Source organism: Lathamus discolor, chromosome 2 (genome assembly GCF_037157495.1).
Source record: "Lathamus discolor isolate bLatDis1 chromosome 2, bLatDis1.hap1, whole genome shotgun sequence".
Classification (NCBI taxonomy): Eukaryota; Metazoa; Chordata; class Aves; order Psittaciformes; family Psittacidae; genus Lathamus; species Lathamus discolor.
This window is the reverse complement of record NC_088885.1, coordinates 17,358,380-17,384,448: the sequence shown is the minus strand read 5'-3', so window position 1 is coordinate 17,384,448 and position 26,069 is coordinate 17,358,380. Positions and strand designations below refer to the sequence as shown.

The window sequence follows — 26,069 nt, the reverse complement described above, 5'->3', positions numbered from 1 at the left end:
GTACTGTGGCTTAGTTACCTGTCAAACAGGCTGACGCTTGGATAAAACACATACTGGAATCATGCATCAGAGCATGTTAAATGCAAACCTGTGATGAAGAGCAGAGCTAAGCAATTTGGGCATGCAAAGCTCTAATGATCATTTCTGGACTAAGAAAGCTCAATCAGTCACATCAAACCATCCAAAAATGATTTTACATCTGTTTTAGTTCAGAGAGTTATATAAATCAGACTATAAATTTTGATGACACCTTTAAAGATTTCTACGGTGTGCATTATTTACACAGATATATGTCAGGTACGTAACAGATACCAACCACTAAAATTGAGCAATCAATGCTGTATTCTCCAAGTTCCATATATCATATTTAAGTCCTATTTATGGCTTACTCTGATGCCAGAGCCAGCCTATGCCTATGAAGGCTTAGTATTTCTGTTCAGGTACGGTTATGGGTGCAACACACTATTCTGACCTGTCTTTCCTACAGTTTTGGGGCAGAATAAGCTTTCCAGAATGGAAATGTCAAGATCCATTTCTTAGAAAACAATTGAATAAGAATCAGCTTGTGTGGTGCTGCTGCCTATTTGAAACAACCACCAGGAGAGGGAGGGGTCTGGTTTCTCTTCATAACAAAAAATAACAATCCTAATAAGAGTCAGTGGCTAGCAAGTCACACAATATCCTTGACACCTATTTTTATCTTCTGTTCTTGCTGTGAACAAGCAACATTACTAATAAGCTTAGGACTTTTGTCAAGTAGAAAGCATGAGGCGTAAAATACTGTGTTCATTGATAAATTTAACCACTATGTATAACAAGCACATAACTTTAGGATAACAGTTGACTTCAAGTGAGATAAGAAACACACTAAACTTTCTCCATTCCTTGTTGACAGGCTATTTATTACCTGGCTAATGATTCTCCTTTCAGTCCCCTGAAAGTCATCTTGATATATGTCAGTACTTTCCAACCCCTCCCCTAGACCTTACAGCAGAAAGAGTTTCTGGAAAGGCATAGGAGTATATGGTTTGAGATGGAAGAGAGATGTCATGAACAATCACCCCTTTGTGCTATGTCTGACACATAGACTGGTGCTGTTCTCTCTTTTTCTTCCTGACTCAGCATGCTCAGGAGAGACTGAGTCAGCAGCTCCTGAACATGCTGATGCAAACAGCAACAGGGGAGGCTGGGGAGCAGACAGAGTTTCCAAACGTCACACACAGAGCAGCACAGTTCCATCTGCAACATGCAGATGCAGACCTAGGCAGTGGCTGGTTAAAAGGGGTGAAACCGCTTGAGAGGATCCATCAGTCTCCTTTACTCCCTAATGACCCTGCCTACTAGCCATGAGCTATGAGACAACTTGTTTCTGTGAATCGCTCGCTTGTAATAATTTCCTAAGTAATTCACCTGAGCTTCCCAGAGACTTGTGGCTGTTGCACACATTTGACTTGATGGGATTCCATGTTATGGTTGACTGAGGTCAGTGTGGTAAAAGGGACTACAGAAAACATGCCTTAGCACAAACAGAAGAAGAAGCAGGTTCATTGAACAGGACATAAAGCCCACCCTTGAGTACAAAGACAGGGGGAAAAAATACCGGGCTAAAATGACACAGTCAGATGTTCTTTCTTCCCACCTCTCCATTTTCCTCCCCTTCCAGTGATGTTCTTGCATCCTGTACAGCCAAGGCTATGGAGTGGATCTGATCTAGTAACTGAGAGGTTATTTGATACTTCATCTCTCACTGCACATTTCTTCTCATCTCACAATATACTGTGGTGTTTCAGTTCAAATACATGAGTTGTAACAGAGGCTTTTATCCAGGTTTCCTGGATAGGGAACTAGTATTTGAATTAAATAAAAGCACATCATTCCATGGCCTGTTTGATGCCATACACTCCTCCAACTTACTAGAAGCTTAAAGAAAAGCTTTATCTGGCAATGTACAAAGACCCTTCAGAGTTACCAGCCTATTCCAAGAGCCTTCCAGAACTAGCTGCGTTATGGAAGGGTTTCTACCTGGGAAAGTCTCTTACAGGAGTCTCTTCTGTTTCTTCGAGCTATAAAGGATGATAGCAGGATACTCAGAGCTGAACCAGCAGCTACAGTCTCAGATAGCTTGCTGCTATGGTAAAAACCCTGTGTTTGCCACAGAGGAGCCTTTTTCTTCTGCCCTCTTAGGTGCCCCTGATTAAGACTACGTCTGAGAAGATTTCTCTTTTTCCAAATCCCCAAGGCCAGTCACAATGAGTCTGTTGCTTTTCTTTATGTCACTGAACCTCTGTTAGTCCCATGTGTGACAACCCTCAATCCTCTCATGTTCCCTTTCAGCTCCAGAGCTTTACCAGTAAGTTTCAAGCTGGAATAATTAGCAGTACTGTCTGCTACTAGTTTGAAAAACAGCAGCAGGTTACTTTCTCCAGCAGCGCTGAGATGTTACACTGCAGCCACCTACAGTCTTTGCCAGTCTGAAAAAGACACCTTACCTAGCAAAAGACATGTCCAGATAAAGAAACCAATGTACTGTGCTGTCACCAATTTGTCTGACCATAGTTTTCACATACATAGCTGAACTCGGTCACTGAAAAAAACAGTCAAAAAAAAGAAGACAAGCACTGCTATTGTACAGCCTAGTTCACAGTCCCATATCTTAAGCTGATTCAGCTTATCTGCCTTTCTATATCTTTGACAAATGTGTGTCTTATATCATTTTTTCTTCCCTTCCTCCATACGCCTTACTGTTTTTCCTCCATGTATCTTATCTCCAAATGATGTGCTATTAATCAGCCAAAGACACCCTTCACCGCTAAGTGTTCCTCAACTGATTTTTCATCAGCACAAGTAGTTACTAGTTACAGCATTCCTCCCACGTGTTAAAGGCTTTGGGGGCAGGGAGGAGGTATGGCAAGGAGGTTAGAGGCTGCCTCACCACATAAATACTATCTGGGACCTTTTTTACCGACCTGCCAGTCTGCTGTAATAACACTGCTGTTTGTTCTCAACCAAGGTACACGGTGGGAGGAAGTGGGACTGCACCCTGTCTTATTTTCTAAGTTATTAACCTTCATGCTCTTCCCTTTTTCTGATTAATCTGGCTGGATGCCTGTTCAGTAGTAGCTGAAGCTTAATAGCTGAAACAATGTGTGTATATACACTGTGCCAGTAAGGCTGGCCCAACAACGCTCATTCTGTCGTGTTTTCCCATGCCTGTTGTCAATATCCCGTTTCATACACAAGCCCCCAGAGCCAGAGTAGGGCACAGGAAAAAAGAGAGGCATGGAAGGATGGAGAGGAATGGAGGGAGATGGATGAAAAAGAAAAGGGAAGAAGAAAGTAAGGGAAAATTACATCCCTCGGGAATGTCAGCTGCTGTGAACTCACCCACTCCTCACCATGCAACCAACTGTGTGCGGGCACAGGTGGGTCCCATTCTCTGTTACCAGAGCACAGCCTACAAGCAGGGTCTAAATGAGGACTTTTCATTGCTGTTCCCTGTTTTTGTTGGAGTAAGGCCATCACAAACATTTGCAGGTGGCTTGGCCATAGTCTGACACTAAAATATTTGTGGTTGTGATAAAAATCAGAATATTGCTACAAGATGGCTCTATATAACCTTTAGGGCTTGATCCTGCTCTTACAGAACTCAATGAGAGTTTTACCCAATTGCTCTCTGTTGGTTTTATTGCTCATTAACAGGCGTATTCCCTGGCACAATTCTCCATGGTAAGGACTTATCTACCCTTTGGGGCAGCTTCAGATATTTAAAACAGAAAAAAAAAAAAGGTGGGAACCCAACCCAAACCCACTGATTTGAGCACCTCAGAATTTGGGCTTGTTAAAAAGCTGAACCATCTTAACTTTGTGAGGCCAAACCAAAACCAAACTTTTCTGAACTCAAAACATTTTTCTGAACCCATCTGCATTTTTATTCATTGACTTATACCAAAACCATTGTCCAGTCTGTATTCCTCATGAATGAGTCTTGGATATAATTCTTAGGACTTTTAGAAGGATAAGATGAAGATAAATGGAAATGACAAGATATGTTCTTTGAATAAATAAAACAGGCACCACAACAAAAAGACTGAAGGAAAAAATTACAAACAAGGATGCTCAACACTTTGGCAACAAGATGAAGCTGAAAATGCAGCAATTATCTCCTAGGACACACCATGAACAAAGAACAAAAGCTCCTAGGAAGAGGGAAGAATGGTGAACAGAGTATGCTGGAGGTCACACCATAAGTCTCATTCACATACCAACTCACACGGAGTGGTGTGTGCTGACAATTGCTTCCCAATAGAGCAGCTTTAGACTCAGATTTAGGAAATGTTTGTGTGATTCAATCACAAGGGAGAATTAAGATATGTCATGACAAAGTTTCCCCAATGAGACACTCACCACTGAGTAGGAAATAGGTATTTTCATGCTCAACCCCTCCAAGTTTGGAGATTCTAATCACCATGGCCCTGAACCAACGCAAACTTAAAACCTGACTGACAGGGTCTTGCAAAACCACATGCAGTTTTTTCCTCATTACATAGAAACAATTGTTTGGAAGCCAAGTACAGACCCATATAAAATACCTCACCACTGACTATTAAAAGTTGTTTGGTTTTGAGGGTTTTTTTTTTTTGTTTTAATTAGGATCATAATTACCACTAGACCTATTAAGTCACAATTTGAACAGGAGTTTAATCGTCCTTACCCCAAATAAAGGCATTAGCTGTTTTTCTTTCTAAAACCGAAAAATAAACTTTCTTCCTTCCTCCCTTTCTCCCACCCCAATCTTTGAACAGAATGGGATACATATAACACAACAACATTCCCGTATTCACAGGCAAAGAGTATTGCACTGAAATCTCAGTGAACACTGTTTTGTCAATATGTGACAAAGGTACATCTATCAAGTATATTTACCTGACCCATACTATCAGATTTCTATACTAAGAACCAAATCCTGAAATAATAGTAAAAAGGAAAATAGATGAGAAGGAGCACAAAATGGGGCAGTGGATGGAATCAGTATCCTGTGCATAGCTGGGCAACCCTTCCAGAGCAGTCAGTGCCACAGGCTATTCCTGCTTCCTTGGCACTGGGAGATGGAGAGCCAGTGGTCTACATCCTCCCCCAGCCACCAAGAATCTTGAAAGAAAACTCAAGAATAACCGGATTTTGAGTTTTAAATGCCAGGATTTCACTTTTCAGCTTTACTCTGAAGAGGCTCGTCAATTTATTTAGACAATGACTGGCGATAGAGACTGCTTTTGCACTTAGCATATAATAGATGTGACCAAATTACAAATGACAGATAATGAATCTAGACTGTGGCTTCTTAGTCCACTGATATATCTTCTTATCCGTTTGTTTTCATGCGTAAACACACACACACAAACCAAATTCAGAGTTGTGTGATGAAAAACTATACTCTCAAACCATCTGGGCAGTTTCTGTATAATCAAAAACAAACATGAGGACCTCATGTTTGCTGGAAGTAACCATGTGTACAAAACATGGATGTTTTTGTTCATACAGTTCTCCAAACAGGAGCACACAACTGGCACTGAAGCCAATACAATAAGCATCCATGCTGTCAATTTATGAGAATAAATATGGATCCATCATCACAAATTGAACAACTGTTTGCAGAGGTCTCTGTGACAAAATCCATTCATCTTTATGGTCTTTTTATTTTGTCTTCCAGCATTCCTCGGTTAAACAGAGTATGCACGAAATAGCCCAATCCCACTGAGCACACAGAAGGAAGTGAAAGGATTAGCTTCAGAAATACTCCATCTTTCTTCCCAGAGCAGTCATAGAAGCAACATGAATTTCAAATGTAAGCAGGTAAAAACAAAAATCTGGATGGAGAAACTGGGGCTTCCCGACAAGTAAAGCACTCTGCCCTTTAGGAATCAAAGTGCGAGGTTCAGAGTAGATGTAGTAACCTGGCCATTCCCCCCCAGCCTGCAACACATTGCAAGGGTCCTTACTGCATGCTGGCAGGATCAAGAGCAAACTTCAAGAACCATGAGAACAACATCTGGTCTGCATGCAGCTGAACCTTAAGAACCACAAGAACAATATCCATGCAGCTCCTGGAACCAGAGAACTGGAGAAATGGGAACATGGAAATGGACTCACCCAATCTGTCGATTTGTGGAAGGTGCTTGTGTAATGACCGAACTGGACTGTGGAGATGGCATGGCTTGTTGAATCACAACGCTGGTGTCATGGTTTGGCATCCTTGTGTTTGTCAGCTGGTGAGATCCAGGTCCTGCCATTGCTCCTCCAACTGTGTTATGCATGGAGATATTCTATGGAAAATAAACAAAATGGGAGATGGTGGAGGAAAATTAAGATAAATGCTTTATCTTGGTTTTCTGTTGTATAGGAGTACAACTAGAAATCTGAAAATATCAACAATAGGAAGTTACCAGCTACTGGTAAATCCCAAGTCAATAGAACTTGTAACAAAAAATGATTTAAAAAAATGAAAAAATAACGGTTTACTTTTACAAGGCAATATAAATGGAAAAATACCCACAAGTTGACTAATCACTCTTCTGTAATTCAGACTCATGATTTATAGTGGGGATACTTAGCACATATTCTCCTAACTGAACAAGATATATATTTAGTTTGAAAATTACTTTAGTGGTAAGTGCAGGGCACCTTGATTTACCACATGGGTGTTTGCTGTGTACTAGGTCTGCTTAGACTGACAAGCGAATCAAGTTTTATAGTCCCAAAGTAATATACAGTGCATGGTACGTCATGAAACAGCCACTTCTATTAGCTTCCATATATTTTGCAGAGCAATAATATCCCAGAGGCCTAGAATAAGAGCACTGTATTTGCACATATATAACCTTTGCTTCAGGTAATTTGGAGTCCTTAAAAAGTTCTTAAAAAAAAAAAAGTTTACAGATAACTCATAAGCACAGAGTGAACAAGCCACAAGAGACGAGGATACTACTAAGGAAGGAACTATGGAGTGAAACTTCTATTACGCCTGCACACATAATACGCATTGCTGCTAAACCACAGGGTTTGACTTGGCCCATGTTTAAAAACAAATCTCTCAAGCCAGAGATAACCCACAGTGTAAACATACGAAATATATGGTAACCTCAAGAGCGTTATTTTTCCTATCAGGCATTAATGTGTGGATCGTTAGCAGTAAGAGGAAAAGAAACTTTACATCGTCACCTCATACTAAGCTAAGGAAAAGGAAAAAAAAACCCACACTTTTACACACACACTTTGCCACCAAGACTCACACAAAGCATCTTCCTGACCACTGCAGTACTCAGGATTGAAAACTAAAGTTAAATTTCATTTAGTATTCCAATTTATGAGCCAGTTTGTGTAGGAAACACATAGAAACCATAAAACAATGTTAAATAATGCTGGTGAGAAAGGACTCTCAGATCTCTGACTGAATGTGGAGAACAGAAGTAGGCAACATACTGAATCCCAGACCTAAAAGGAAGATTGCATTCTGAACCAGAACAAGAATAAACCCTTTAGGTGACATCATGGAAAAAGAGCCAATCATTAGAGGACCTAACATTGAAAGCCTTAGCTGTCACCCCCCTGTCTCCCAAGTCTTACATATTTCAGGTGATTTCTCAGGCTAGTGTGGACGCAAGAATCAATGTTTCTTTAACAGGAGTTGTTCGAGTCCTCCTAAACAGATAAACACAGAGGCACTGCCTGCAGCAGCATAATTCTACCCACAGCCACATGGTTAGACCAGTATGAAGAATCAGCTCCAAGTTCCTCTTTAAGTAAATAATTTACATAGTATGAATCAGGTCCAGTATTCACTTATTTTTCATAGATTTTCCATGATTTTTTCTAGATTACAGACTCCAGACCGCAGATTTCCAAGAGCTATGAACACTGATCTGCTATATAGGACGATCTTTAAGGAAAAGTGAATGGTGCCATGAGTCCACGATGTCTGGGAAAGGACAAGGTGTAAATCCATCATGAGCTTTAAACTAGTGGTACCCCAGCAGTTGCCCAGATTTTGACTGGATTTTGTTGTACCATGGCAAGGTAGAACTTGAAGATTTTATATCAGTACTCTTAGATTCAGTATTTTAATTTTCTTCTCTTTCTCTCTCACTTTCCCCCTATAATCCCAGACCTCTCTAAGGTACAAATTGTGTGAATTATGATGTTATTGTGCTTGCACAGAAGACATTGTAATTGTTCACTTACATACATAAACTCGGTGTTTCAGAGTTTTAATAATTTCCAATAAGCTATCTTTTCAGAAAGTAGGCTGAATATGTGATGCATGGAAAGCAAAACCAGAATGAAAACCTGTCAATGCATCCACATGTCCATTATTCTCAGTAATGCAAGCGCTGTTGTTGGGCAGGAACTATAACATTATACTATGCTGCCAAGAAAAAGCCCACGATTTCCCAACAAAACATCAACCTCAGCATGACTCTCAATTCACAAGAAAGGGATTTGGCAATCTCAGAATAATTTACATTGGTGAGATGCTTGTGAATTTACAGAGAAGTTCAAGCAAGTTGGTACTTAAATGGAAACACGTGTGCTTTGAAAGATGGCAGGTAGGTAATGCACGATAGATCTGACACTAAGCCTATCTGATCTAGTCATATGCACCATGACATGCAGAATGACTCTAAATCACCAGCACAGCAAGACTAGGCCCGTTGCATGTGTCATGCAGACGGTCTTCAGAAGAAGTCCTAAAACAGACTTGTCTGCACCTGATGCTGAATGGATCTGGACAGGATATTAATGACCTCCTTGCAAACTTGTCTTTGGGCCCTTATAAGAGCAGGACAAATAGGGCAACATTGGCTGAATTTATAGTCGAACTGTTAGTTGGCTAGGCTGCTTCCAGCTATACTTTTAAGGAGTTCTGCATGCTCTTCCATCAGGGATCCAAGAGGAACATCTCACTTTGACTTGTCTTTTCATTCTTCTCCAGCTTTTGAGACAACGATTAAGATTAACTGATACTAGATGGGGAGCTCCCTGCACTCCAACCCAGAAAAGTCATCAACAGGAGTGATGACGTGGGTAGATCTCTCCTGCTTTTAGCACTCCAAGACCCATCCATACTACAAGAAAAGTATGACACAGTCTTCTCAGAGATCTTTACAGCTGTCCTTCAGCATTACAAGACATGTGAGCTTATTATTATTCATTTTATTAAACTGAGCCTAAATATTCACACAGGGAACAAGCCACCTGCATACCAGGAGCTGTACAGACATGAAAAACATTGTCCTTAAAATTCATTTAATGGATCTTAAATAAGATCCAATAAAGAGGAATTTATTTCCTCTAGGATTAAGTTTCATCCTCAAAGTTCCCAGTCACTCCCACTGAAGCAGAAAGGAGGATTATAACACTAAAAACTTTTGTAGAAATGCTTGCCTTGCCCATGTGCTCATACTGTATTTTCCAGCAGTATTTAACATTCATACAAATAAAACAAAAACCAACAAGCTATATCCATAAACCTCTTTTAAATCAACATGCTCATTCTCAACCTTTCCAGCTGCAAGAGGAAAGGGAATAGATCATCAGCAGCTTGACTTCTCCCCAGTTACACTGTATTCTGCATTTTAGCTTCAAGAAAACATTTGAGCATTTTTCTCCCACATGCAACCATTTAACTTTGGATAGGCAACACACTTGTTTTTTTCTAAAGGGTAAAAACTTCTTTAAGTCATGCTTCCATGTTCTGGTGGAGAGGATTACACATCACAAGAACACACACCCTGTTGGCAAGCACAGCAGAGAAATGACGGCTCCACAGACACAGGCGAAATACACCCCATGACTCTAGGCAGTCACCATTTCCATTAAACCTTGGTTCTTCCAGAGAAACACCCATCCATGTCACAGAGCACCACCTGTATCACATATCTCCATCAACTGAAGGCAAAGGATGAGGAAAATGGAGCCAACCTTTCCGATTCATTGTAATCTCCTGAGTTTCAAGCAGGGGTTTTTTGTGGCTTTAGACTATAATAGCAGGTTTCTGAACCAAAGCCAGCTTATATTTTTTTCTACTATTCCTTCTTAACTGTGAGGTTTAATGAAAATTACAAATACCAGTTTTGTACAAACTAAAAATTCATTCAGGATCGTTCTGAAAGAGCTTTTAGATCATTAGAGCTGCCACCTATAACCAACTGTACATAAATATGCTTTGCAGACTACTATATAAGTTCTAAAGTAAGAAGGCATTTGGCATGAAAAATGAAAATCCAATTCATCTAAATAAAGACAAAAGCACTTTCTGGCATTTTTTCTGTTTTCTGGAAGAAAAAAAAATATATAAAACCAACCAAAAACATGTAACTATTTTCCCAAACAACAGCTTTGTATATTTTTCAAATAATTTAAAACTGAAAAAGGCATCAAATAAATAAATAAAAAAAAAAAAAAGTAACTGCACAGGAATATTTTAAAATTCCTATAGCTTGGCCTCTCGCTATATCTTTAACAAGGATAAATATTCTAACCTGCCCCACTTTCAGACATTTTATGAGGAAAGAAAACATTTATTTCTAACCTGAAGTCTTCTAGAAGGCTCTACAGACACACAGTATTCAAGGCAACCAACAACACATTTAAATGACAGCTACATGTGCACATTTAACTAGTTTACAGTAGCATCTTGCCCGATTACGGAGATCATAATTTCACCCACTGTACATGCTGCTTACACAACCAAAGAAGCTGCTGGCTTAAAAACTTGAAAGACATTGTTGTAAAGAAAATTATAGACTAAATGTGTCTAATAATGCAAGATTTCAAAATTATTTTGATCATTTACAATCTCCATCAAAATTAGTGAACCTCTATGGATTCTCTCCCAACAGAAGAAAATGATCATCATAAAACCAAAGTTATCAAATTTCCCCAGAAACAGCACCAACTCATTTATTATCTCATTATTCAGATTGATGTGCAAGGAAAACACACTCCCACCAGCCCATCACAGCTGTTAGTAGCATGCATTATCTACACTTCCATAAGCACAGAACTAAGCTTGCTGTCCACACAAGGCAAGCAAACATAGCAGAGAAACTAGGGAAGAAAATTGAGATGAAAAAATGAACTAATACAGTTGAAGGATTACAGGAAAAGGAAAACCTATTATGAAAATTCAAATTTAAAAACAAAAAGGAAAAAGTTCCATTATATGAAAGATGGGAGAGTGTAAACTTGGAAGAGACTGAAATGCAATACCTTTTAACCTATAACATCTGTATAGCTTGAATGAGAAAAAGCACTAAAGCGGATAAAAGGACACAGAAAAGAATTGCTGGAAAATGCTGTGTAGTAACATTAAGTAGAAAGACAAAGCACTAGAAAGATCTTATTGCAGACCGCTAAGATCTATTTAACTCCCTTACTTGGCAAGAGGCATGAAGTCACTTACAAGGTTGACACATAAAAATACAGAACCGATGCCAAAGGATCTATCCCTCAAAACATTTCAAAGAAAGGCAAATACTCACTTAACAGCTACTTAATAAAAAGGGCACATTATAAAGAAAAAAAAAAAATACCAGCAGGCATGATCTATCCCAGAATGCAGAAGGAATCTTCCTGGCCCCCAAGGCCTGTCTAACATCTACTGGTGAACTGGACACAGATGGCTATGCACACAATGTTGGAGACTCAAAGGCCAGAAGCGGTATGAGGACATCTGACTTCTTGAACCCTGGGCACCACTGCTCAATCAAATGTTATCAACCTGATCTCCTTAGGGGTAGAAACATAAAGAAACATTAAACTCCTTACCCAAAAATGACAAGTAATGATAGGCAGATGGGGGAAGAAGGGAAACACTGCTCTCACCAAAATCATAACGCTTTGAATCTGTACTTATCAGTCTCTACCACTGGTTTCCAATTTTTTGGATCACAGACCTCTGTCAGCCCTCTGAATTTCTCACAGAGCACTCTCTGCTCTTATCATAAATTGTGTAATTAAGGCAAGATGGCTCCACAGACCAGCTGCAGATGACTTACCACAGCTTTGTGACCACCAGCAGTTCACAGACCAGAGTTTAACCACCACCCAAATATCTTTTCAGAGCACCATGTCTAGAATTTCTGAATTTCTCAACAAAAAGATAACATTTCTGAAGGTATTTACGGGCTTCAGTAGCCCTGGTCCTTTTATTAAAATGTCTTCAGTCTTCTGGAGCCCTAGTGAATAGTCACCATTAATTAATAGATCAGACTCGTGTAGTGGGGATGGCACGAGCTTTGCAAAATTTTATCCTAAATATCTATGCTGAAACATGCAGAGAAATTTCCTTCTGTTTTCAGTTAAGATTAATTATTCTTATATGTAGACATGCTGGCTGATCCTGAGGAGTCACAAACAAAAAGAAAACACCTCAATCTTTTTATCCTGTTTTCTATCAATAGCTGTTACTATGTTATCAGAAAGACTGAGATACACTGAGTGTTGCAAATGAAACCTCAAGTTGGTTAATCTCCAGCAAACAACGCACTGCTGCTAAGAAGCATGGCACAAGACACAGGAGAGACATATGAAGTGCTAAGCCAGGTATAAGCCATCTCAAGGCTGCAGCAGTCACTACTATAACTCAAAGTCCCAAGAGCCCATTTAAGCCCTACTAATCCTCTTAAGCCCACTGCCTGAAGGGTGATAGCCCTGCACAAAATCTTCACAACACAAGCACTTTGACATGCTTCCCCCTGGCCTCTGCCGCTTGGGTACCCAGAGTGTACAGTCATCTCCCCTGGACTTTTCCTCCCATCTTCTGGGGAAACTGCACATCAACCTCTTCCAGAGGCAAGTTAAGCCTCCCTGTCTGTCCTCCACTTTGGCTGCTGGTGTAAGCAAATGCTCAGTCTTCTCTGATATTATGAATGAAATGCAAGAGATTTAGAATTTTTGGCCTTTTATCTTAATTTTTCTGACATGATCTAATTACGGACATTCAGTGGTGCCCTCTAATTACCAGTAGAAATGAATACTGAAAGATGACCCTTGTCTTCCACGATTCCCTCCCCTCTTCCCTCACTACCCTCCTTATGCCCTTTTCTGCATGTCTGTTCAGACTATGCTTTTGACATATGAAGCCTTCTTTAAACACACAGTAAGTAATATACGGTACCAGATGTACCCACGATAAACCATTTACTAGGGGAAAGGAAAAAAAGTGATATAAAGGAGATGCGCGGAATGTATTTTAAAGCAAAAGAAAATTTTGTGAGACTGGTCTCACCAGAGTTTGAAAGGAAATAGCTTTTCTACTGGAAAAGATGACATCAGATTGCATGCTTATGCTTATGTCCTGAAGTTTCCTATAGATATCTCCCATTTTCCTCAGGGTTGCTTGTTTCATACACAATTACTTGCCCAAGATAGCCATTTAAGAAACATAGCACAAAGAGCCTCTTCTGTTCAAATAAATGTCAGTAACATTAAGTGTGCATAACCCAGTTGGGGTCACTCAGGGTGTTTTGCACAGCTAACGCCACACTACGTCTTGCTAATTGGGAGGCTGCAAAACAGGGGGAGCACAATCGGCTGCCTGCCTCTACCCAGTTCTGTCATACTTTATGCAAAAGCCATAAACTGACTTTTTCATTTCTTCCAACTTGCCTATTGTGACATTTATAAACAGGAACCTGGCAGCATGTCAATGGTGCAAACTGATTTCCTTTTCTAAATACAATTTAAAAAAGCAAATAAACAAGGTTATGCCTGCTAATGAAACATTATATGCCATGCTGCAGCTAGTTTTTCTCAAGTGTATTCTCTAGAGCAGATGGAACACCAATAAACACAAAACAACAAACCCTTTTGTAAAAAGCGTGTTTGTCAGAAAATACATTCTCCATAGAACTTTGTCTAAGGAAAAACTGGCTTATATCTGTAATGTTATCTTGGGGACCCAATTATGGTCCCATTAGATTGCTGTAAACAAGGGAGCTTGCCATGAATTCCAAATGGAGAATTGCTAGTAAGAAACTTGAAAAGGAAGAAAAAGAGATTTGACAGTATACTTACTAGGTGTAATTCCTAGAGGCCTCAGTTGAAATCAAGGCCTTATTGTGCTAAGATCTGTATAGACACATTGATGGACTACACTTGCCCACAAGCCTTAGAGTCTGGAGACAAAGCAAGGAAAGGGAAAGGAATTAAAAGAGAGAAAGTGATTTGTGCAGCCAAAAATCAAGACTCAATGGAAGGGCTTTTTTCTCGCAGGCCAGTATCTTAGCCATTATTTTGCCCTGTTTCTCTGCATCTAATGCTTATCCATGAATTCATAAAACCAGAAAACTTTATTAAAAAAAATGCAAACAGAAAAAAAATATATAATTGTAAACTCTACTCTGAGTTTTTTCCAGCACTATCATTTCATTTCAGCAAGTCAGATAGAATGCATGTACAAAGTGGGTACTCAAAGAACCTTCTCAAAGTAGGTGCATGTCAACTTTTGCAGGACAAGCAATTAGACATCCAAAAGCAGCTGCCAGATCTGGAGGCCAGTCATAGGGTAGTTGGAAACCTGGCTTTCCTTTCTTTATTGTAAAGAGTTTTGTTTTTGTCCATCGTGAAACAGAAAGCTGGGGGAGAGGGCGGCAGTCCTCCAGGAATTGCTTTAAACAAGCCTTTGATACTGCTGACTGAAGGCACTGGGCTTTTCAACATTATGCAAACCATTTATAATCTGTTAATAGCAAACTCACAGAGACAGCGCTTTGGCACTTAAATTTGTTATATTTTATTTAAAGCTTCTTTGAAACTCTCATCATTGATTTCACTGGCATAAGTTATTGGCATCATGCATGAGTTACAGCAATGGCTGCTTGACCGCATTCAATGACCAGAACATTTTTTAGACAGAGCAGTTGGTAAAGGAGAGCATAGATGGTAGCAACAAAACAGCCAGTGATTTTCCATTCAGGCAGTTTCAAGCAGAAAACCAGCAGGCTTAACTTTTCTGCTAAGAAGTCAAGTGGAAATGCTGCTACCCTGGTAATAAAATGCATTTCCTAAATATTCTTTTAACCCCAACCAACTGCAACAATATTGGGCCAGGCTGGCTAGCAATACATGGGAACTAAAACAAAGTGCTGGGAACTATTGAGGAGTCAAGGCCAACCACGATCTCAGAAAGCACCCAGGCATACCATTTGCTACATACAAGGGATCATAGGTCAAATCAATGGAGTGGGCTGACAACTGAACAGTTTCAGTCAGCGAAGATCACATACAGAAGCATACCAAAGCATCAAGCTAGCATCAAGTTAATTCACCAGACTTCCTGGAAAGTAATCACAAAGGTAAGCATGCAGTTTCACAGCATTCACAATTGTTTCAGTCAATTGTGTTTTGGAAGAGGAGAGCTAGGTTAGTCTAGATCTTGGACTGAAAGAGCTCAGAGAATTAGGTTCATCAGTTGGAAGCATTCAGACAAAATTAACACTCTTTGTAGCCATAGAGTTTAAAACATTAAGTTTTAGAAGGCAAACAGACTGTCTACATACAAGGCAAAAAAGGTTAAATACACTTCTAGATAAGAAAAGTTCACTTCCAGTGAGAACAGCAAAGGCTAAAGAGGTATTACAACAAAATGTTCTCCGAATCCTCAAAGATTCTGCCCTTGTCCATCTCTGCCTTTCAGCAGATTTCAGCAAGTGACAGGCAGGCAGGAAAAAGCACTACAGAGACTAGGAGAACAAACTTGCTTGGAAGAAATCAGTAGTGGTCCCCCTGCAAAAAACAGAACTGACCATCCATTGATGAAGGCATGACTTTGGTCTTGAAGAACAGCTTGCTGGGGATCATTTAAAGAAAAGCTACTCTTAATAGAAAATAAATGAAGTAAGCAAGCTGGTGTGAAGTTGGGACATACAGTTTCCCAGGACTGGGAAAGCAGAAAAGGTCAGAAATATAACTACTTGGACTCAAAGGTGTTATGCAGGTCAGACACACCAGGAACTGCACAACCATCCTTTCCCATACTGCATGTCTTGGAGCAAATTATTTTGCATTCTTCTGCTTTACATCTAAAATAGGATGAGTACCTTCAACAACTACAGAGTGCTGGGAACTGACAAGAGAACAGCTTTTGGAGACAACACAGTATACCTAGGAAGGTAATACAATATTGCAGTGACAGAGCAGATGAGCCTCTTGGGTAAGAGAACAATCTCATGGGGCTTCAGAGTAGCATGCATTTGAATTTCAAGTTCACAGAAAAGACAAAATAGATCATAATAATCAAAATCATAGAATCACAGAATCAACTATGTTGGAAAAGACCTTTAAGATCATCAAGTGCAACCTTTACTCCAGGACTGCTAAGACCACCACTAAACCATGTCACTAAGGGCCTCATCTGCATGGTTTTTGAGCACTTCCACTGACAGTGATTCCAACATTTCCCTGGGCAGCCTGTTCCAATACCTGACTACCCTCTCTGTGAAGGAATTTTTGCTAATATTCAGTCTAAACCTCCTCCGGTGCAGCTTGAGGCCATTACCTCTTGTCATATCACTTGTTACTTAGGAGAAGAAACCGACCCACACACTTTTCAGTAGTTGTAAAGAGTGATAAGGTCCCTGCTGACCCTTCTCCAGACTAAACACCCCTAGCTGAGCCATTAATGAAACAAGGAAGGCATGCATCCTTGAGGAGCAACCTAGCTGCGCATGGAGAACAGTTATTCTCAGTGCTTACCTCCACACAGCAGCTTTTGCCCAGAAAGTGGATGTCAGTGGGATGACTACAACCAAAGCAACTTGATACCTGAAGGCTGAGGGACAGAGGAGAAGATGGGGAATGCCACCCTGGCACAAGCAGCACCACAATTGTGTTCTCAAAAGCAGCTATCTAACAGGGTATCAGCATTAAAGGAGAACATATTACGCTTGAACACAATAACACTGCTCTTTTTAAACCGACCTAACTTACAGTTAGGTTGGAAGCTATAATCATTTCACAACACTCAAAAAATACAGCTGTTGTGAAGTCCAGGAACTGCTGCCTGGTTTTTGTTCACCAGAAGATGATCACAGAAAGGACTGTGTTTCAGAAATCCACTTGATCACACTGTCTAAGCACAAGGAAATAGGTTTTCTAATAAGATAGTGCTCTGAAGGTGATTCTGTGCATGTTTTAGACTGTCTGCCAGTTCTCTAGGAAAATTACAGTGGCAACAGCTGGTCATAAACAGTATTTTAAAAGACTTAAGCTGAAGATAGCTGTTAAATGGCATAACTTTCAGTATTCCTGGTGATATATCGGAAAAGGCAGTGCAATCCCTGTGTGATATTCTGAAAGCCGCTTCCCAAACACCATGTAACTGAATGCTTGAACTCATTTCAAATCCTTGGCACAGATTGTCAGATTGGAGATCAAAGGCTGAACACCAGTGCTGTTTGCGACCCAGTGCAAGGGCTCCTTCAAAAGGTGGGACGCCACCTCACATTTCTGTGAGAAAGTTTGCAGAACTAAACCCAGTGAGTCTGGATTGCTAGAGCGGGCCCAGAATTTTGCCCAAATCTTCACACTTTTAGAAGATCCAAACAAGGAAGCTGATGAGTTTGTCTGGAATTACTAATTGTCTGCCATGTAGTAAGACCAGAAATTTTAGTCCTCGCAGATTTAGTGGGTATTGGCAGGGATGAGTATTTAAGTTTAGAATTCTTAGAAAAGTGATACAGCAGAGAAAAGGAAAGGGAAGAAAAAGAGAAGGAAAAGAGAGAGAGCGCGAGAGAGAAGGAAAAGAGAGAGATGTGTAAACTAGATGTTACTAGATGTTAACTAAACAGGCTTGAAAGGAGAAAAATTTGAATAAAGATTTGTGTGATAGCAGATATTCTTTGTTGTTCTTTTAGCTTATTTACTTTAAGGCAGAAATATGATAGCCTGAGTTTTAATAAGATATGGTAAAGAGTCTGTGATGTAGGGAGTTCAAAATGATTATTCTTCCTTCAAAAAGGACAGACAGCGTACTACCCCACAATACTTGGTCTGTCTCTTCTTACAGTAAACATTGCTAATGCTCCTGGAGAGGGGCTGACCTTGCCAGCCAATTACATTATGCTAATTTGTCTGTTACTATAACTCCTACAGAGGCATTCACAGCTCAAAGCAAGACAGAGATTTATATTGTCTCTTCCAAGCTGCAGACTATGGACGTTAATCTCTCTCTTTCCGTCCAGTTACAACTCTACATGGCAATATCTACATGCAGTGCCACTGCACACTCAAAGCAACAGTTATTGTCAGCTTTATTCAACTTAAAAGACAAGCCAGGGTCTTACCTTGCCCTTTTAATAACTGTCACTCTATCTAAGAAAGCATATGCTTAGTAACAGCTGTTTTCCTATGAAAACATATGGTTTCTCATATGCTTTTGAAAACACCACAGGAATGTATTCGCTTGTTAGATGCTAGTGCCATGCACTATATCAAGCAACAAAATCACAGAAAGGAACTGCAATAGTTTTCTATGCTATACTCATGTATTACAAAAGTACCTATTATTTTAAAGCAATAAAAAAAATCATCCAGCTGAAAAGACTCAATGTAAAAATAAGACCCATAGTTTAGGAGTTATGTGCACTACTACGGTATTACTTACAGATAGGATCAAAACATTGGTCTTTTACAGAAATAGTGTGTAGCAAATAGCACATTTCATATGAGCAGTTTACAGTCCATACTGTATCACGAAAAAACTCATCTTGAGACGTGGCTCTTCCAACTGCTGGAAAGATCAGAAGCTTCCCTAACATCTTGCAGTTGAGATATGATAAACAGAGTATCAAAAACAATTGAGTCACAGCTGTTTATAATAAACTACTGTCCATCAAGTAAACCACGATAATGACCTCTACATGCTTTTCTCCCTCCCTCTGTAATATTTAGGGCAAGCTAAGAGTATTAGCATGGCCAGTTGCATGTCAGAGGAGATAAAAAAGAAGCTAACTTGTTAGGCTACTTGAACTCAGATGTGTTCATCTAAGGCCAGGCTAAACTAAAAGCTAATATTTTGGCAAACAAAAGCTCTGGCTGTAGTTTTGAAACTGATTTCAACATCAACTGATGGAGAAACTGACATAAAAATGCAGAAAGTTTTCAAAGTGCTAAAAAAAAATAGGGAAGTTACAGATCAGCAGGAAAACAAGAACAACTCCAGAATGTGGCTTATGAGGTGGTCTTCGGAAATTTCTCATTGGCTCTAAAAATAATTCCACTGAGTTGTTTGTAGAAAAGAAAGAAAAAAAAATAATATTTAATCAAGTTTACGCTCCAGCATCAGCATCAAGAAAACCACCCAAGCTTTACTGTAAAACCTTGTGAACATACCAGTATCTCTAGGTGGTATTCCAGAGCTTCACACATAACTCCAAAAATTTTACACCTGTGTATTTATGGCAGTTAAACACGGGGTCACAACAGAAACCCCCCCATCACGCTGAAATGTTAGTGGTTTATTACCTATTAACAGTGAAAGGGCACACACAGAAGTCCACAAAAATCTGTGTCGCTGACTTTACAATTTCCAGCAGATCACGTTGCGCTACTGCCTGCAGTTAATGCCCTGAGCCACAGTCTGACTTTTAAGAAGGTGCTTACGCACATGATGCACAGAGGTCAAATAAGCCAGTAAAGAGCAAGAACTGGCGAAACACCTGTGACAGCTCGAGGTATGGCCCTCACATGTCTGGTTGGCCCCTTTCTATGGGTTATGATTCCCCCTGCACAGGCTGTGAAAGGTAACACTTGCCTGGTGGGCACATATGTCACTGTGAAGATCTAGTATTTTGCAAACTACTGGCAGATGTGCAGTAAACCCACATGGACCTTCTTTCTAAAAGCAAGCAGCAGCCAAAGACTTAGTAAGATGTCCTGGGCATAGGAGACATAAGAAAACAAGCAGATCTCCTTGTGCAACTATTCCTACCAGTGAGGAACTAATGCACCAGGGACAAAACTGAAAAGCCCTCAGAGGAGATTAATACAGGATGTTTCACTGGGAATGCAGTGACAGTGTCTGAAAGTGATATAAGACAAGGGAGGGAATGGAAAGATACCCTCATCTGACAAAAGGACACTCTGCTGTTAGCAAATTGAGGCATAACCTTGTTACCCTAGTCAGACACCATGAGGAAATTATGAAACCAGCTTTCAATACTAACCTCTTAACAGCTCCCAGTGCTCTCAATCCCAGAAGGAAACCGAGAGCACCTTTAGCCTAAGGTGACTCTTTCAAATTTAAATGAATAGCAAGGTCAAGAAGAAAAGAGTCTGTGTCATGGAGGCAAAGAGTTTGTGTGTGGCACCAGTCAGATCTGCAACATACAAGTCAAAGGTTCCACATGAATTCAGACTCACTTTTTCTGTACACTAAAGACTCAGGGGAAAGGAATTAAAAATAAAATAAGCTATAGAGTGCCATTCAGAAGTTTCTTATCCTATCAAAACCAACAGTAACATACTCTTGTTTGACTTCAATTTGATATCCAGCTCTTCATTAGAAAAGGAAGAAAAGGCTGATTTACAAATCTATGTCCAGTCTTTCCAAATGTATCACACAGCTTTGTGTGATAACAGGTATTTTCAAAAGGCACAACAGTGTGAGATGACTTAAATGTACATACAACAAAAATGAAATCACTGATATCACTCAGTACATAACATGAAAAAATAATAAAAATTATTTATAGAATTATATTGCTCACCTACATTTCACTTTGGAATCAGAAATGGCTCGTCCATGAAGCCAGTTAATTTCCTGGCAACAATCAACATATATTTCTGAAGTCTCCAAAAGTAAATTTTTTTTTTTTTTACACTTTTTCCAGTTGATGAACAAAAGGATAATTTTCCTTTACAATTAACTTAGCTTATACTCCTACCATGAACAGTCTACACAAGGTTATATCTCTCCTATCTATACCACGAAGTTTCATCTATGACTTTGCTATGAATGGGATGGTGCAATCACATTGCAGACTCCAACAACTGCAGCAAAACTGACCTCATACCAGAAGTGACCAAAGATTTCCTCATTTTACATACAGATAGCCTCTATTAAACATTTTCAAATGATTCAGAAAAAGAAGAACATAGTATGAAAATATGAAGCTTAAGCTTTCCAATCAGTTGAGTGGGTTTACATGAGCAGATCTGGTCCCTTTGTGAAGTTTTTAGAATTTCTGCATTGAAAGTATAACTTCTGGTTATACCTTAATTTTTTTATTTTATTTTTTTAAACTATTACTGGCAGAGGCTTATCTGTTTGACAGGAGAGAGAAAGAGCACCTAAAATTACCAGAGTACCACATAGCTTTACATCCCAAAAAGGGTGAGGGTGTCTGTCTGGCACAGCTCATGGGAGTTGGAGTAACAGGGATCTGATCCAGACAATTCTGTACAGACAGCGCTGGAGTTTCTTTAGGTGCTCGGTGCTTTCACACCATATTGGTAGTCTTTGAATGCATCAACTCTGGAACAAGCAGAGGGCTTTTTATTTTCTTGGAAAACATGCTGTGGTATTAGGTTAGTAATTTAATCTTCTTGGCAATATAATAGTTATGGTATAATCCCACACATTATAAAAATAATTGCCATAATCATAACCTACATTCAATTATTTATTTTGCTACAGTGCAGCTGCAGTGGTTTTCCACTCCCAACCTGCTGTCCTATCAATGAGGAGACAAGAAGGTGCAGAAAGCAGAGATCAACAAACTCGACTCCATCCCATCCCTCTCTCTTGCCTAATAGCAAGTGACTTCCCATCCCAGTTAATAAAGAGCTCCTTGTCCCTCCATTATGCAGTGTAATCTTTAAAAGATTACATTCTCATTTGGGAATGAGCCAAGAGCCAGTGGGAAATTCTCTAGTAAATTGGATAGGGAGACAACAATATGAAGGGCAGCTGGAAGGGAGCACATTTTTTTCAGGGCATTCCTATTCCTGAGGCCCTCCGGCATTGTTAGAAGTCCTGCAGTCTCGGCTCTTTTCACTGCTTCTGTTGTCAGGATAATGCTATTCAAGAAGGGGATACAGATTAGCTGTTTTGAAGATCGAATGTGTGGAAATGAATATTGAAAAGTAGTAAGAAAAGAAGGGAAAAGCCAATTATATTTTTAAGTCTTACCACCTTACATAAAAACACGTGAAGAGCACTTTGTTTTAAAACACTGTATTAAGTGCATCACCTACAATAGTATAATAGAGGGGTTTTTTTCCCTGTCTTTAGAAGACAATTTGAGCACTCCATCACTAGAACATAAACGCATAGTAAGATGTACTTTGAAAGGAACTTTTCCCTCACTGCCTCCTTCCCCTTGCCTACACATTCCAACAGATGCCTTTGCTCTATGGAGCCTACTTTCCAGCCCACCCTACCTGTGAACCGGGATATAGAAAACCAAAACAACACAGGACAAGAAATGCTATCCCATTTATCCCTGCATATGGAAAGACTTAAGTGAACGAGAAAGGCAACTGGATTTCTATTGTGGGTTTCTTGTTGGGGATTTTTGTTGTTCTGTTTTTTGCTTTGGGGGGTGGGGGGATTGTTTGTTCCTGGGTGGGGATTTTTTGGTTGTTTGTTTAAGTTTTTTTATATATCTGTAAAACCCACACTCTTTCAGTATTCTTTAAAAGTACTTTCTCACGAAGTCACACAATTTTATGTATCCAAAAGACTAAATAGGCACCTCAGGTTTATTTAGCCAGTAATAGCATACTTATACTCCCATTTTAGTGCCACCTTTTTAGAAAATACAGAAATTTCATTTTAAAAAACAAAGAAAAAAGCTGCAACATGACTTAAAGAAAAAAAAGGGGAAGGGAAGGGGAGGGAAAAGGGGAACAGATCTTTTTAAATTCCTCCAGAAAAATAATTTTTTTTACCATCACATGAAATTCCAATCATTATTCCTTTCCATGTAACATAATTAAGTTATTTATTAAGAGGAAGTAAAAAGATAGTTGTCACAGCAGGGTATCAGAAAGATTGATTTTACCCTTAAATTACTGTTCAACCAACTACAACTTTCTGCAGGACTCAAGTAACAAGAGTTACCTATAGTCCACAGGAGGCAGTAATTAAAATACATTAAAAGAGAGGATTGTTTGCAATTTAAAATCTTAGTGTCAGGAAGTCCTGATTCAGCAAACTATCTCTATTCAGCAAACCCCTACACACATGCTTGAAGTTAACCACATGTTCAAGAGCTATTGAAGTACATGGACTTTGGCCCCATTTCAGAAAGTCAGTTATATACACATTTAACTGGCTGAGATAGATGAAGCAAAGAAAAGAAATTGGGATAAGAGAACTGTACCTGAAAAAGATCCAGCCAAACAATAATACACAAAATAAGAACTTATGTGCAGAGGTGTAATACCCTTAATAGTTTTCCTGGTTTTCCTGAAACATGCATGTTGGCATTTACAGTTGCATGAGTTTATTGTACTGGAACAAAAAAATAGCATAGGTGGGAAGAGAACTATGGTAACTTCGCAGTTAAAGAAGCAGGCCTTACGTATAGATGTTCGCATCCCAAGGGACATACACAGATCTCAGAGATAAGACAGGAGTGTAATAAGAGAAATACCATTTTGTGAAGACCACTGCAAGCAGAAACTGCAGCACCCATGGTGACTCTGCCTCTTTTTCAGGGAAAATCTATTCTAATACCCAACATCAACAGAGCACGTTCATGTCTCCTTTTCTACAGCCACATCCCTTGACATCTCAATTCAACATTAAGAGGAAAAACTAACTCAATTTGCTTGGTTTGGGGGATGGAAAGAAAAGAAAAATGGAACTTTTTACACTCTTCTATCTCTGCTCAAGCAATTCTGCTAACAAGTACAACACAGGAGTATTTTAATGCCCCTCTTCCCAGAAACCAAAGAACAGCCTTTTTAATGTCTGCCTCATGTGAGTGCTGTTCTTTCTTTCATTTATATTTCTCTCTCACTTCTACTGCCTCATGCTAGTCCCTCCTCAGTTTGCTTCATGTCAGAGCAATGCCACTTTTCCTCCTCTTCTTGTGTGAATTTTCCTTTCCGTTTGTCCCACCAAGTCTGACCTGGGGTAGGAATAAGTCCTTTATATAAGTAAAATGCTTACTGAAAAGTGATGTGGCATTAAAGTAAAGCACCTCCATCATCACATACACTGCACTTGCATAGCTTAGAGTTTGACATTGTACCTTAATGTTTTTTACTGCACTTCATTTTGCAGATGTCTTTATTCAGAAGGGGAATTTCTAACCTTTAATAAGAAATACTGGAGCAAGCTACAAGTAATGAAAAGGGACAACACAAGGCTTACATGACAAGCCAAGAAATTTCCCTAAACACTACATTGTACATTTTTACACAAGAAACAAACAAAAAAAAACCCAAAAAAAACCCAAAAAAAAAACCCCAAGCAAACAAAAAATAAAGCAGCAAAACCTTCAGAAAACAAATTTCCAAATAAAAACAAGCATAAAATCACAAGGGGCAGTAGTCATTTTCTGGAATTCCAAAGAAAGAAAAAAATACCTCTCTAGGCTCACAATAATTTTCCTATACCCATTAAGCGCATTTCTCCTTCAAGAAGATTTCTCTTAATAATGGTATGCCACAAATGATCATTAGGCAGGAAAAACGGGTCAGGGCAAGGATAACAAAGATGAAAAGAAAACTGCTGGGAGTTCACCTCTGCTGCTTATTTTGATGCACACTTAAGATTCAAGTCGAACTATTCTATTCTAATTGTGTTCAAAGATTTAGTTCTCTAAAGAACATAAACAAAACTAGCAAGGGCCATCAGCCAGAATAAAGCTTTCCTCACAATCATAGAGTAAGGTCAGATTTTGTGTGTTCTTTTATATGATAATATCAACTCCTCTGTGTTGACTTTTTAATTTAAAAAAAAAAGGAGAAAGTAAAGGTTTTTTTTAAGACTAATGGCCTATTTCTGCAAGGGCAGCTTTTTTAACGTGCTCACGCATATTCTAACTTCTTTTGGCTCTGCTTTCTTTATCAAGTATTTTAAAGCTTTTGCACCTAATCTAGGTTAGCATGCTCTGGTTAGCAGCTTGTATCCATTGAAAGGAAAAGCAATAATCCATCTAGGTTTAGGGCATTTCCACAGAACTGATGCAGAGCTGTGTCAATTTTAATGTCATGCTATGGAGAGTGCATGCAGCTCTCTCCACTTTAGAGGATTAAAAGTGACCTCTCTTACCAAAATCAATAAGGGCAGCTTGCTGTGACTAATAGGTTGTAGAAATTCAAAAGAGACAGTTTGTAACACTGAGTTCATTCTCCCTGTGTCTCTCCCCACCCAGCCCCAGACTGGCTGGCAGAGCTGCACTTTGACATGAACATTCACATGGTGAACCGATGTCTGTTTGCTTCCCAGGGACCAGATTGAGCCACACACGGTTTACTCACATTTCATGGAAGAAAAAAGGTTGATATTTATTTTATAAGAGTGGATATGGCAATTTCTGTAGAGAAACATGTGACAGAGCAAACAGAATAAGTTAAAATGTACATTTTTTTTCTCCCATGTATGGTTTTTGAAAGACCCTACTTTTATGTATTATCAGGAGATAAACAAGTACACAGATACTTCATATCACTCCGCCACCATGGGATGTTCTTTTTTCCTTAGTCTCTGAGCAAAGACTTTTCTCCCTTCGGATCTTTGCGTCGTTATAATAGGCTAAAAATTTAAATTCCATTACAGTCAATGGAGCTGCCCCAGAGATATGTGAAGCTATACATCCAGCTCCAGCATTCATTAACTGCCACGGAATGTGCTCAGTTGTTCTGGCTTCTTTCTTTCTCCACTATTCCTTTTGTTACCCTGAAGTACTTCAAATTTAACAAAGTTTGGGGACTTTTAAAAGTACAGTAACTTTGTACAGTACTAGAAACGAGTCATGCTACAGAGCGCACACCACTGTTGCAAAGCAAGTTTTCAGTTTTTCAGTTTCATATTTTGGAAGACTAAAGAATCCCGG

The 26,069-nt window shown here is 39.4% G+C and overlaps 1 protein-coding gene across 2 annotated transcripts in view; it reads right to left on the bottom strand.

Annotated features, from left to right (window-relative positions):
* Positions 1-26,069, bottom strand: part of CREB5 (cAMP responsive element binding protein 5) — a 254,107-nt gene that overhangs the window by 162,159 nt on the left and 65,879 nt on the right. For both annotated transcript variants that reach the window (XM_065665956.1, XM_065665957.1), the window contains one exon: positions 6,148-6,320. In XM_065665956.1, coding sequence (XP_065522028.1) covers positions 6,148-6,320 — 173 coding nt within the window. The remainder of the gene's footprint in view (positions 1-6,147; positions 6,321-26,069) is intronic.